A 15,088-nucleotide genomic window follows, 5' to 3' on the forward strand; every position below is an offset into this window, starting at 1 on the left:
ACTGTTTTGCGTTCTCATTATCCTAAGGCTTTGATCTGGGAGGAAGCTTCATCTCAAGAGAAAGGCAATGTAACATCTAATACTACGGTGTAGTGTTCCATCAGTGCACCTCGTGCATTCTGGCCCACATTGTAATCGGTATCAGAAAAAATAGAAGCGCTGTCTCTCATCCTCTATCTCTTGTTCTCATCTCCCTGCTTACTATTCCCACCTCAGATTCAAATTCTCTGTATCCACCAAACCTATTCGTGTTATTCAAATTGATTGGGTCGTCACATTGAGCCCCAGACACATGAGGCCTGCTAGATATCTGACGCAGCTATCAGCGACCCAAAATCAGGAAACTGCAAAGAATTAGCACGTTAGAGGATCCAAGTTCGTTACCAAGGTTTGAGCCGTCACACACCAACTGATCTTGACCGTCACCTACCAGGCTACCACGTCCACGCAAATGACGTGCACGTGTAGCATCTTCCTCTTTGTGTCTTTCGTGGAACATAAGTATAACAGCTATGAAAATACCAGGGGTCGGCAATTGGACTACATACAATACTATATTTTTTACAATTTTATGTATCACGCAATAAAAGCTGTAAAACTATAGAGATGTAAGCATTCTCATATTTATGATTACATGCTCCATTCTGCTGGTACAACTTACTATTTCCCATCCATATCGGGCTTCTGCCATCTCGCATCAGTATAACACTGTTTGCTGCCATGCTCACCTCACGCATTAGGAACAATCCAGCTCGTACTATACAACGGAAACAACCAAATGTTTCCAGTGTAGTCTTTTCCTCTAGTATCGGCGGCCACCGCCAGTCGACAAGAGAACCCTTGTGGGCTTCTTGCCTTTCTTCCCGACTGCATTTGGCTTAGGCATCTCCATGCTGTTGTCAGCAGCAGCTCCAGCAGCTCCGGCAGCTCCGGCAGAGGATAGGATGCTGGCAAAGGACAAGGAGGACGTTGCTGCCGGCCCTGCACAAGCAGCAACACAGTTTATGTGAGGATCTTATTAGTACACATCATACTCATAGTATGGCACATGTAGAATACCGGATATGGTGAGCCATACCTTGGTCCCTTGCGCTTTCATTTTTGCCAGCCGTGTCCCCAGTTTCAGCTCTTAGAGGAGGCGAATCTTGTGCAGACGCAAAACCAAGCCGCGTAACATCCGAGAAAAGTTTTCTTTCATTGGCTGGTGGACTAGTTGATGGTCCAGCAATATTTCCCAGAGCTTCAGTGTGTAAATAGTAAGGTATCATTATCAAGCACAAGGCATATGTTCTAAATAACAAAATAAGGCATCCACGAAGAGTTACAAATATGGAAAAATAATGTAATGTTAGAATATAGCAAAGACGTAGGAGTAGAATATACTGTATCTAGTAGTAAGAAACTTTTGTCGTCTCCAAACTAAAGTAATCCATGGTGCCATGTCAACTCGGCAAGGGTGTGCTGGCCGTTGAGTTGTGGAGGCCTGGGAATCCCGGATCGCTCGCACGGCTATCAGCCTTTGGACACGTTGGATATGGAGGATGCATACAGATCCACTGCATCCTTGGAGCGGAATTGATATGCACTTCTCGAAGATTGAGCAGGACGTGTTCCACGCCTCCACAAAGGTGGTGATCGGCAATTGGAGCATGGCTCTCTTCTAGTTCGATAGATGGCTGCATGACAAAGCCATCAGGGAGATAGCGCCAATCCTAGAGCGCGCTAGGAAATGCCGCACGGTGAGAGGGGTACTTATCGAGCACCGTTGGCCTCTGGCAATACATGCAGCTCTCGATCATGGTGCGGGACATGCAGCTCTCGGTAAGGGCAGATGGTACGCTTTGGTGCTGGAGATGACAGATGTGCAGTATTCCTCCAAATCTTCCTACAAGCTCCTTTTTCAAAGATCGGTAGTTTCGATCTTGGGAGCTTAACTGGGACTCCTGGGCCCTGCTGAGGGTAAAGTTCTTCATCTGGCTTGCATGCCAAGATCGCTGCTGGACGGGTGAGAGGCTAGCGAGAAGGGGTCTCCAACCCCCCCCCCCCCTACGCTGCCCGTTGTGCAACCAGTCGGAGGAGACCATGAGGAACCTTCTCACGGACTGCTCATTCTCTAGGACGATCTCTGGTATGAGGTGCTATCCTAGATTCGATCCACGGCTGGACCTCCAGATGAGGAGGATGACTTCGTAGAGTGGTGGTGACGGCTATCTGATCTACCCCCGCGGAAGGGAACCTCGTTGCTTCCTATGCTAACGGCATGGTGGATCTGGAAGCACCGGAACATGGTCATCTTCGGCAACGCAAGCTCCGACTCCACTAGTCTCCTCGACACGATTCAATCCGAGGCTCGATCTTGGGCTTTGGCAGGGGCGATTGGCTTAAGTGCCTTGATCCCCGCCGCAGCTTAGGTCTAGTTGAGTTTTATGGTGGAGTGTTAGCTCGTCTAGAGCTTCTAAATTTGTAAACACTCTTTTCCTATCAATGCATCAAAATGCAAAACACAGGGCATACACACAAAAAATGTAAATTTACCTTCAAAGTCATCCAGAGAGAACATAACATCGTTGTGACTCTGAGAAAAATTTGTATGTTCAAAACGCATAGCAGATGCCTGCACAGCAGCAGCTACTTCTGCCTTAACCCTGTCGCTTTCTTCCTACAAAACAGTAAGAATGTGCTTCGTATGAGACATCTAAATTTTAATTCAAACATAAACATATTATTCTCCATCTAAGCAGTATCAGGCCCAGGATTTTGGGGATATGTGTTTGAAGTTTTCAAAACAATAAGCATGAGGAACTATTTGTACATGACATTGCAAAGATAACTACTCCCTCCGTTCCATATTAGTTGTCACTAATTTAGTACGAACTTGCAGTAAATCCGCGACAACTAATATGGAACAGAGGGAGTAATAGTTACGTGGCATTACATTAGTCAAAAACCAATTTTTAGCAACACAACATCCTTCAACAATGCAAAAGGAGATGTATGCGTAGAAGACCATTAGGTGTACACAAGGCAAAAACAAACCTTCCATAGATAGTAGCCAGCACTGCTAATGTGACAAGCATCACATTTTACTCTTGGATACACCCTAATTGCTTTGCTAATTTAACAGAAATGGCTAGCTACCAACTGGGTCTGTACTGCACAACAAGGTGACAACTTTTACCAGTTTAAATTTAAGGAGTATTTGATATCCCCATTATATTAATGTTGTCTACTTACTAACTGTGGTTGTCTCTTTTTGTTCTTCTATTTCTCGACAAGACACCTATATTATTGAAAGAGACTGAAAACCAGGTGGGATATCCCAGGCGTAGGCCCAAATTGCAAGCTATAGAAGTCCAGATCCAAAAACATCTAACACTGCTACAGTGTGCTTGGTGACTCCCCAAAATATCTATAAGCCAAAATGCTGCATAAAAAACTCATTTGTCCAAAGTTTTAGATTGTCACAAGATGGTTAAACAAACACGCACATCAAGTAATATGTACTAAGCAATAGATCAGACCTTCTTGGCAGTTTGCTTTCTCTGTTTCTCGCGCTTTTTGATTTCATCCATGAATGGAGCCAATGAGATCGGAGGTAGCATATCACTCAGGTCAATTTCACAGAACTGCATAGTTTATATTACCAAACATGAGAATAGGATCAAAAGCAAAACTAGATTTGCGCATCAAATTTACCTGGAATGTTGTTGTTAATGAGAAATGGCTTAAGAAGCGATATCGTTTTCTTGTAGCCTCAGACTGTGTTATAGTTTCCAACTCCAAGATTTTTCCAGTCACTCTGTGCAAGTAGGTTGACCAATAACATTAGCATGACATAGCAACATTCAGATCCCACATAAAAACACTCTCCAACCTGAATCTCATATCTTATAAACATAAAAAATAATTTCGTCCACATACAGACAAAACAATAAACTATACAAAGTAACACTTTTTTATTTGACCAAAGATAGCATATAACTTTCACAAACATCAAGCCTTCATTCTACTATCACTTCCTCGCTGGTCAAGAGAAGTCATGAAGTAAAATACAGCTGAACATTATGTACTCACGTCAACTGTTACATTGGTCATTTAGGTTAATTCTAGTGGCGGACGTAGATGCACAAATATGTTGACATTGGGGTGGTAAAGTTTGCACCAAGGGCAGGGTGAAGTACTATCAAATGGACATCATCTGACTGCCCCATGCAGCCCTACCAAATGTTGGCAAGAATTGGCTTGCCAATTATTTGGCCAAGGAAACAATCCTCTACCCTCGCATTGCCAATTATTTGGTAAGAATCTCCGTGAGAAGTGGGTGAGACCCATTGGCAACTAAATTTTGGCAGTAAACCAAGCAACAAACACTTGCATTTATTATGAAGCTGTATCTAATTTACTGAAGTTATACTCCACGTGTCTACAAATATATGTCAACTTAGTCTAATCACATGAACTAAGTATGATGGCCAATTAACATGGTAGCCCAGTGCCTTTTTCTATGTAGCAGATACCTCAACAAATGATGCTGGTGTTGTGGATAAAACACAAAATGGATAATAACCATGGTAGTCATATTTGGTGTCCCTATACTTTATAAATTTGTAGTCTTGAAACATTTGATTAAGATCTGTCAATTATAAAAGGGCTTCTTTGGAAGAAAGGGTTTCTATAGAAATTTCGTCGGGCTAGAATGTTGTACAAAGTTATCCTATGATCCCACAGGAGTTCTTCCTTTCCTCCAGTTTTTGGAGGATTCCAGACATTTCCTCAAACCTCATGTTTTCACAACCTTCAACTTCGAGAACATCCAATGCAACATGTTGCTTTATCTCTCTTCTCTCTCTCTGATCAAGAAATGTTCTCTTGTAACTTGTGGAGCATTGAAATAGCTATATTTTAGGAACTCCTTTAAGGTCAAGAATAATTCCATAGGCCCAAGCCCAAAATCAAGCTCATCAACAGGAAGCAATCTACCCACAAAAATCTATACCTAATAAGCAGTTTTTTTTGTTGTATCGACTCTTTACGGTACTTTATCTATTGGAGAACTTTATCCATAGGCGCTTCCTGCTCGTCACCTCTTCCAAAGAGGCGGTGTTGTTCGACGCGTCGGAGGAACTTGTGTCCTCCTCGTCATCGACGGTGCTCGCCGGCTGCGCCTTCGCCTTCGCTTTCACCTCCGCCTGAGCCTTCGCCCGGGCCGCCGCCTCCTCAGCCTCTTGCTCCTCCTCCTCCACGGACTCCCATTCCTCCTCGCTGTTTTTTCGGTGGAGGGAGCATATGCACCCGGGAGTAGAATTGATTTTCCGATTTATGTTTATGTACTTTGTGGGTATTGCAATGCCATCTACTGTGCCCCTAAGGATTTGTACTTCCTCAATCCTAAATAAAAGGAGCTCAATTTTTATAAATAAGGATGTAGTTATAACTAAAATATATCTATATACCTCCATATTTAGATACAGTTGAGAAGCTTTTTTAAAAAGGAAAAGTATATAACTTTTACTTTTGCTTGTGGTTGCAAAAATGAATCACAACATTGAAACAACTACTGTATTTTTATCGGGCACAACATTAGTAGATATTCCCAACAAAAGAAAGTAAAAAAATATTATCACGTCAATATTTTATCCAAATCTAAATTTTCGCCCAACCGTTGCAAACGCACGGGCATTCCTAGTTCCTAGTAATAATAAAGGAGCTAACGTTTCCTTGGTTTCGTCCGTCTAAATACGCTTTCGTCCATCCACCTATGCACTTTCGTCCGTCATCTCGAGGAAACTCTTTGATCCGGTGAGAAATCCACGACATGCACGACTCTTCCCTAAAGAAGAGACCACGGGGACCTCCAGGGATCAAAGATCGTAATCTTGGAACCCTATATAATCTACATCTATGCAACCCTAATTAAATCTCACATCACCTCGTAGAACGGAAGCAGACAATAAGGGATTGGAACACAAGTCTCGCGTCAAATGAACTCGCACCTCAACGCGATCTTCCTGAAGACTCTGGCAGGCTAAACCATCGCGATGATTAACAAAAGACTAGATCGGTTGCTTCGCCGCGCCCCACGCGCGTTCGATCAAACAGCCGGCCCGCAGCAGCAGCTCGCCATGGCCAACAACAAGTCGACAACGAGTGCTGCGATTACTACGAGGGCAAGTTGGGATTGGAGCTGGACAAGGAAGACGTCGGGCTGCTCAAGGAGGCCACACGTGCGGCGGCTCGCCATGGCCATCGACAACTGCGGCGGCTCGGCATGGCCATCAACAACGACAACCAGTGTTATAATTACCATGAGGACGAGGTGGGATTGGAGCCGGATAAGGAAGACGTGGGGCTGCTCGCAGACGCAATATCGGCGGCGGCTTGCCATGTCCAGCGACAAGCCGACAACGAACACACTCGATCAAAAACCCGCCAGGGAGTCCATTGCATGAGGTTTCCGGCAGGCTGTAGCTGTTCTTCCGTCGTGATCCACTTGAATTCTTATCGGAAGTGACCAAGATTGCATCCTGGCATCGTGCGCATGATTTCTTGGCCTCTCTTTATATTTTTCCAAGCTGCGCGCCGGCAGCCAGGGGCTCGCCAACGCAACCTGACGGGACATGCCCAGCGGCGTTTGGGTGGTTGGTGTCGGTGTTTCACTGCTTCTGCAACCTGCCCGATCACTACCGCACCGGGAAGCTGGGTTCAGCACTCGAGGACGGCCCAGATAACTCCGCCAAAGTCTCCACTGACTATGTTGGTATGCCTTGCATCACATGCCTCCTCTTCTACTCTCCTCTGGATGAATACTCTTTTTTTTATCAAATAATAGACACCTGATGTAAGGTAAATTGTCTGATTGCTAATGCTGGCTGGTCTTGCTTATCTTTGCCAAGGTTACCTATGCTTTCTTAGCTGTTGGTGATATACACAGTTCAGTCAGAGCATGCTAAACAAAAAAAATGTCTCTGTCCAATGCTTTATCTCAATTGGTAGCAGCCTGAAACTGCCATAGAATCATCCTTCGTTATTATAAAGTACCATGCAAAAGCATGCATACCTGTTAATAATCAATAAAAAATGGAATGTATGGTATTGAGAGAAGAAATATGTTGGAGGTGGTGCTGCTGATGATGGACGGGGCCATCAGGGCGAGGCCTGGGCGCGGGCGCGATTGGACCAAGCTTCGATCTGAAACCAGGGTGCTGCGGCCACGTCGTTTCAAGATACTTACGAAACCATGGTTTATTTAAACTAAAGCTAATTTTGGAGTGCACCAAATCCCTTGTTCTGAAACGCATCAGAACAGGAACGAGGTATCAGCAGAGTAAACTAGCAGCGACAAGCAGCAAAAGCAGGGATGCGCTCACGAAGGGAAAACAGGTCTGTCTTTCATGGAATACAGAGCAATTTAGAAAATAGGCAAAAAGACAGAGCAAAGGTTCAGTTAACACGAATCCTTTCATAAGTACACAACTTGATTCTTGATTAACTAAATTAACGACCTTAAGCTGTTTAGTTATCTGAGGTAATTCATTTTTCTTATTTGTTCAAAACTCTATGATTTTACTATTTTAGCCTCCATATGATACACAATATAACAGAATGTATTTTTTATCTTTGCAAAGAGTGAAAATAATGATCCAACAACTGGTTGATTGCAGAAGATATTGGAAACCAAATGTTTGTAAGATTTCATAAGGAGTGATGTAGTCTGTCTAAGGTCTAGGTCATGTCTTCGTTTGCTTCGGCATCATCAAGAGCTTTGTCATGGTCTATATTTTTTATTTAGTTCGCGTCCACATTAATTGGATTCATTTGGTTTAGTTCTGTTTGTGAAAGTGCCAAGTTTTTCTCTTTTTAACTTAAGTGAATTAATGTGGAAGAAAAGAAAATAGATGTAAAGTGAAATCTAACATTTCGAATGGTTAAAAAAAAACCTGTCGAGAGTTATGAGCATGTATTCATCTATTAATTATGTAGCCGTTGCAACGCACGGGCACATTTCCTATATTGCACAAGAATGATAAAATAATGACAACATCTGGGATTCCAGGCTTTAGGAAATAAGAAAAAAAAAATAGTAACCAACATTACCTTGGTGGAAGCATAGCAGAGCACCCAAAATGGTTTAGAAGGCATTTCATGTTCAGCGGATGAAGAATTAGGTGCTGTCCATCAAACACCTGTAACAAGATTTTGAACATCAATCTTTGTGAAAACACCAAACCTTGAGCACTGGGAGAGTCATCACCAGAGTCTCAGATATGACACAAACCTGGTAAAATGTGTATGAATCTTGTTCATTCGACTCAATGGTGGCAGCACGTCTCTCTTCCATTTTGGGTGGCACTCCCTTATTGGTGATATTAGATCGGGGTGCAACAGAAAGCCCTGAAATACCAGCGATAATATCTCCATCTGAAACAGGGGAGAGCTTCTGCCCACTGTTCAGCCGCGAAGTTTTCAGACTATCAAAGTTCTTCGTGTTGCTACTAGACACAGATGAGAAGCTATCCTTTATAGGGGGGCTGCTACTTTGGTTTCTGTACTCAGACCAGTATTTCATCCTTTCTTCGAGTTGCTCCAAAGCAGCAGAAACATATGGAAGATTCTCCAAGTCATCAACAAGGCCTAGGTCAGCCCTGTGCAACCAATTACTGAGATCTGATTTTGCCTCTCTAACAGTGAGCTCAACATCAGATGTCAAAATAAATTTGGAGAAAACATCAGTGGGATCTTCATCTAGAGAAGAATATTCACTAGACAGATTCCTAATAAAAGGAGTGAGTGAATTTTTTGACCGCCCCAGAAGAGTGAAGGTCGCACTGTCACCAATATGGAAATGCTGAAGTTGAGTAACAAAGATGGTATTCAACTCCTTCACTGATATCATCATGAAACACAGTGGACACTTCTTCCAGCATTCACCTCTGTAATCCTCTTTACCCATTAATAAATAACGCAAAATGCATGGAAAGCAATATATATGACCACATGATGTAATCTGCGGGCACAATGGGCTTTCCAAGCAAATGGGACATCGCACCTCAGAAGGGCTACAGTATCTTACACAGATTATGTCTTCCCACTGGAGCATCTTATCAGGATCCATTGAATCAATTTGACAATTTCCAGTATCCAACACAACAAACTTGAAATTTGCTTGTAGGAACAAGTCCTTGTTGTAAGGTTTAATCTTCCTTTGCCTTCTCGAGGGATATATTCTAGGGCCACGAGGCTGTGGTCGAGAAATAGGATCATACTGGAAATTCAGAAGATAATTGGCATTCACAGCTTGATTCTTTCTAGAGGCCATCAGAGCTCCATTACCCTGAAGTTCATTAGAATTATGGTGAGAGCCCACCAACTCAAGTCGACCCGAACTTCCCTGTCCAGAAGACTGGCATTCCGAAACATTGTCATCCTCTTGGGTACATGGATCATTCTCTTCACCAGATATTCTAAATCCAACTACCTGGGATTGATTTCTTTGTCATGGATATGACGAGAACAGAAAAAATGTTTCTACACAAGCTGAAAAACAAACAAATTTCAATAAAACACTCATATCATTCAAACACTTTACCTTTTGGGAAGGATCAATAGATTGTCCAATAACTGAACCAACTGAGTCTGCAAAATATGAATCCCATTGTTAAAATTACTCTGGAGTGAAAGGTTTATAGATTGGTGAGGCATGTCATGAAAGAAAGACAACAGTAGGGCACATGTCATGTAGACAACATATGTGAGTAAAGCAGATACTTATCAATTAGCATATGGCATATGCCGATACTCCCTCCATTCCAAATTAACTGAAAATATAGCTTTGTCCTAAGTCAACCTTTTTTAAGTCTATAGGAAAAATATAAACATCCACAGCACCAAATTAGTTTCATCATAAAGTGTATTTTCGTACTACATATATTCAATGTTGTGGGTAACATTTTAGCACATTTCCTGTACATTTGGTCAAACTTAAAGAAGTTTGACTTAGGACAGAGCTACAACTTCAACTAATTTGGACAAAAGGGAGTACAAGACATAAGGAACGGTCAACGTGATCAAATGTAAGACCTCAATAAGGCAAGGAAACTAAGTGCTCACACACAACACGTTGACCAAGAAAATGGAAGACCAAACCAAGCTGGGTAGAATAGTATCTATCTGGCTTCATCAGGAAATATTAATTTACAATATTTAGTCTAAGTATCCTGTAAAACACAGCAATTTGTGAACTGAATGTGTCGCATGCTTTTGGGCCGTTAGATAGGAAACTGAGGGGCATGATCTGCGTGGAAGGTTGCTAGCAACTGCACCCGTAGACCACCTATCCCTCTCCCATCAGCAAATATATGCATTTAATTCTTTGTCAAAACACAAAAAGGGTAACATATATTGAATCACATGTCCAATTCATGATCTGTTTTCACCATTGTCTTTGTTTTGACGAGATCTTCGGATCCAGACCAATGTTGAATACTCACTCAATTCCAATGAGTAAGGCATATAAATTTTGTAAAATGTCAACGCCATCTAAATTTGACCAATGTGTCAATTTAAAATTGTAGATGTTGATATTTTCTTCTATATATTTGGTTATGCGATTCAAAATATAAACATTTACGATACCAATTCAATATCAATATTATAAAACATATTTTCATAATATACTTATTTAAAATTGTAGACGTTGATATTTTCTTCTATAGAGTTGGTCAAACTAAGTAACGTTTCAATTTTGACTAAATTTATATGCCTTATTCATTGGAACCAAGCTACTATGTTTATTCGAAATTTTAAAAAACCTGTCTTGAAACTTGGCTGTACATTCAAGAAACAGTTACAAAATTTGATGTGTGTTGCACCATGTCTACAGTGTTTTCATGATTTCATAGAGGTTTCATAAAGGGTTCAGTGAGGTTTTATAGCGGCTTAAGTTTTATCGCAGTTTCTGTAAAACCTAATCTTAAGCTGTCTGGAACTTTTCTTAAATCTCTACTAAGACGTCAAACCTCACTTCAGCCGCGACGAAGAAGAATTGCATAATGAATAATTCAAACCTGATTAAAACCTCTATTAAATCTCTGTGACAACATTGAAAATGAATAAGGTGCGTTATCCCAAAATTAAAATTCAAACCTTAATGAAACCACAGTATAAACTTGTCCATGGGCTGATTTTGATGAAATAAAAGATTCTTCTGTAAAATATACCCGCAACACGAATTGTGCCTAAATCTTGTAAATTGTTTGTCCATCTAACCGCCCAAAGCCTGGGGTGCATTCGGTGCACAGAGTGGTCCATATCACGATATGTTTTCTACTCTACGTAGTGTAATGTTCATATGAAACCAAATGTTCAATATGCTAGTACTAAAAGTTTCCAAATTGCAGTCTTTTGCTCGAGGAGAAGCATATTGTGTGTGAGCGTGTGTGTTGGGGATGGAAGGGGGGGGGGGGGGGGTTCTATGTGAAGAAGATGGACATGTTAATATCCTTAAAAAAAACAGAGTCCATAGCTTACACCTTTCGCCCGAAGCATGATGTCATTCCTGCAGAAAGTAGTAATACCTAAGCGCTGCCCAGCAGAGCCACTCGACCCCAGCAAACTTACCCAATCCAGATCTACCCGAATCAATACGATCGCACAATCGACGTACGGCAAGCAAGGGAACGAGCGAGCGAGCAAGCCCAAGAAAAACTCACCGGAGCTTGAGCCACTACCGGTACCGAGCGCGGCGGCGGAGGGCGGCGAGACGGAGACCCGAGGGGAGGAGCGACGGCCGCGGCGAGGGGCGGTGCCATGACGAGGGCTAGGATTGGAAGAGCGCGGCGCGAGCGGGTGGGATCCTCTGGTGGATTCGGTAGGGGAGATGGACATGAACCCGCGCGGGAGCTCGTTGGGGTGCGTTTGGTCGGCGGCGAGGGGGAGACGGCGGTAACGCGGGGTTGGGGAAAGAGGCCGCTTTATACGGTGGAGCGGAGCTCACGTGCGCCGGACACGCGGATGTGCGTCTGATAGGTGAGCCTCGGCCCAAGACATGTATGCACCCCCATGTCAACTTTGTCTTCTCTTATTACTTAGAGCATCTCCAGCCGGCGTTCCCCAAAGAGATTTTGGGGTGCGCCGGACAAAAGATACGGTGTCCGGCGCCCCGAGCCCGTCCCCGTTCCACAGGGGACGCACCGAGGACGCCGGACACAACGAAAAGCGAGGCGATCCGACGCGGGATCGACCCGTCAGCGGCTCAGTGAAAAATCGTCTCCCACTCCCGCCAAATCTCGCCCCTCCCGCCATATCGCGCCTATCCCGCCGCGCATTTCTGGCCTCCCAACACATATCCCGCCGCCGATTCATTTCTCCTATCCCGCCGATTTGTTTCTCCCTCCCGCCGTCCACCCGCCGCCGCTACCCTCTCCCGCCGCCCACCCGCCGCTGCTACCTTCTCCCCATTCCATGGCGCCGCCGATAGCCCCCAAAAAGATGGCCAAGAAAGCGGCCAAGAAGCCGCCGGGCAATGCGCCGAAAGGGGTGAAAGCGCCGTTCGCGAAGCCGCGAAAGGCGCCGGCCCCGAAGAAGAAGCCGGAAGGATGGACCGATGATCGGTGGCATCAAGACCGGCTCTGCGCCGGAAGATGTCGACGGCGGAGCGGAAAGGACGGAGGGCGGCGGAGCGAGAGAAGAAGGCTCCGCGGCGCGCCGACAGACGGCACATATTGGCCGGGTGTATCGCCGCCACCAACGCGAGCCCATATAGTACGAACGTGCCGGTGTACATTCCGGAGTCTTCTCTCCGTCGTCATCCGCCTTCTACAACGACGGCCCCTCCGGCACTCCCGGTGCGTGACGCCTAACTTGTCGCCCCACTACCGAGATGCGGTGCCGCATGGCGGCTTCAACCCCAACAACCTCTACTCTCCCGGCGTACGAGCGGCGCGAGCCGGACCCGTGCGGACGGCGACCCTTTCACCGGCCGAAGGGGCCGCTCGAGCTCGAGGGCGCCGGTGCTGAGGGTGCTGAGGAAGAGGGTGGGGGTGAGGACGAGGAGGACGATGAAGAGGAGGAGGTGGAGGACGACGACGACGAGGACGAAGAGGGCGGCGAGGGCGGCGAGGACGAGGAGGGTGCCGGTGACGATGATCTCGTGGAGGTAGACGCGGACGGTGTGAAGAAGAAAAAGAAGAAGAAGGCGTCGGGCACACGAGGCCCCAAGTGGACGGTTTTGGAGGATCTTTGTCTGTGCGAGTCGTGGGCGACGGTGAGCCATGACTCCATCATCGGCGCCAACCAAAAACACGGGAAGTATTGGGCGAGGATCAAGTCCGAGTTCGATGAGCGCAAGCTCATCAACGGCGACTACAAGAAAGTGACAATGAAGAGGAGCCAAAAGGCAATGTCGACGCGATGGGCCATCACCCGAGCGTCGGTGAACTCCTTCCATGGATACCATCGGGAATTACCGACCGGAGCCGAGAGCGGCGCCGACCTCTCCCAAATGGTACGCCTCTTTCTTCCATAATCTGTAGCGCCTACGTTGTGTTCGATGAAATGATTTCGCTTCCTTTGGCTAGTTTGATAGGGCCATGGAGGTTTACGCGAGGAACTCGGATGGGCATCAGCCGTTCGCGCTGATGCATTGCTATAGCAAGCTCAAAGGGAATGAGAAATGGCGGTTGACGTGCCTGTCGCTGTCCAAGGGGAAGGACGGCATTGATCTGGACGCGCCGTCGGCAACGTCGGCAGGGCGTCCTACTGGCAACAAGGCTACACCAGGCAGCGGCAGCAACTGCGGCGCAAGAGCCGGCTGCAGCGTCTACGACTGCTACACCATCGTCGGCCTACGCGATGGCGGCGGAGGAGACGGAGTATGCACAGCACCAGGCAGATCGCGACGAGGTCGTCGTGATCGACGGGCCTGCGTCGACTCAGGATACGTCGCCGTCGATCAACCCCTTCTTCTAATTTAGCATGCACTATGGTCTGTAATATGATCGCGCGCCTAGTACTTTGATCGCCGCTACTCTGATCGCGACGAATCGGTGGGAACGGTCTCTTTTGAATGCAAAATTTGAATTCTTGATTGGGGGCGGCATTTGGGGAACGCGACTGGGGAGCGACGTCCCCCAAAGGCGGCACGAACAAAACACGTCCCCCAAACGCTCAATCCGGCGCGCTTTGGGGGACGGTTTGGGGGACGCGGCTGGAGATGCTCTTACTACCTCCGATTCAAGGAATAAGGCGCTCTCGTTTTACGTGCTTTTCGTTTGGCTAAGAATTACTTCAAATAAAATATATAAAGATTATTTGTATGAAATTAACATCATTAGAAAGTGTTTTTCAATATGAATTCAACGATACTAATTACATATAATATAACCAAGATTTTATTGCTCAATTTTTATGGTTAAAGTTCGCCTTAAAATACATGTGCGCCTTATTCCTTGGGATGGAGGTAGTAACTAAGAGCATCTACATAAAAGGGGCGTGCGCCAAAAAACCGTCGGTTTAGCGCGCGCGGGCGGCCGCGCGAACCCCCAGCGGAAGCGGGAAAAAGGCGCGCGCGAAAAACTTTGCCGCGCCCGCGCTTTTGCGCCATCCCGCGCGGGAAAGTTAGCGTGTCGGCTGCCTCGCGTGCTATAAACGCGACACGCGCGCGCGCACCAACCGTCTGAACATTCCGCGCCTCCGTCTCTCCCTCTCCCTCTCTCCACCGCTCTGCCTCCCGCGCCGGCGCTCCGCCTCCGACTCCGGCAAAATGCCTCCGCGCCGGCACTCCACCTCCGGCTACCGCGGCGTCCGCGCGCGGCCGAGCGGCCGTTTCGACGCGGAGATCCGCTCCGGTGAGGAGCGCATCCGCCTCGGAACATTCGACACCGCGCACGAGGCGGCACGGGCCTACGACGCCGCCGCCTGGCGCCTCTGCCGGCCGCGCCGGCAGATGAACTTTAACGACCTGTGGACGCGTGAGCAGGCAGAGATGCTCGCGCCGCCATCGCCGGCCGTCACGACCGAGCAGCGGCGGCGCGCTCGCGAGCTCGAGCAGCACATGTGCGTCGCGGAGCAGGACGAGCGCCTCCACCTCGAG

The 15,088-nt window shown here is 46.3% G+C and overlaps 1 protein-coding gene across 1 annotated transcript; it reads right to left on the bottom strand.

The window, feature by feature from the left end:
- Positions 1-586: 586 nt before the first annotated feature.
- On the bottom strand, positions 587-11,985 carry LOC124692297 (RING finger protein 10-like). The gene is made up of 9 exons (XM_047225636.1): positions 11,709-11,985; positions 9,587-9,633; positions 8,276-9,475; positions 8,095-8,183; positions 3,697-3,799; positions 3,522-3,626; positions 2,536-2,659; positions 1,079-1,240; positions 587-981 (listed from the first exon to the last, which is right to left on the bottom strand). The coding sequence occupies exons 1-9, from the start codon at positions 11,881-11,883 to the stop codon at positions 803-805; spliced, it is 2,184 nt and encodes a 727-aa protein (XP_047081592.1). The 5' UTR covers positions 11,884-11,985; the 3' UTR covers positions 587-802.
- Positions 11,986-15,088: the final 3,103 nt, after the last annotated feature.

The sequence above is a fragment of the Lolium rigidum genome, chromosome 2 (genome assembly GCF_022539505.1).
Source record: "Lolium rigidum isolate FL_2022 chromosome 2, APGP_CSIRO_Lrig_0.1, whole genome shotgun sequence".
NCBI lineage: Eukaryota > Viridiplantae > Streptophyta > Magnoliopsida > Poales > Poaceae > Lolium > Lolium rigidum.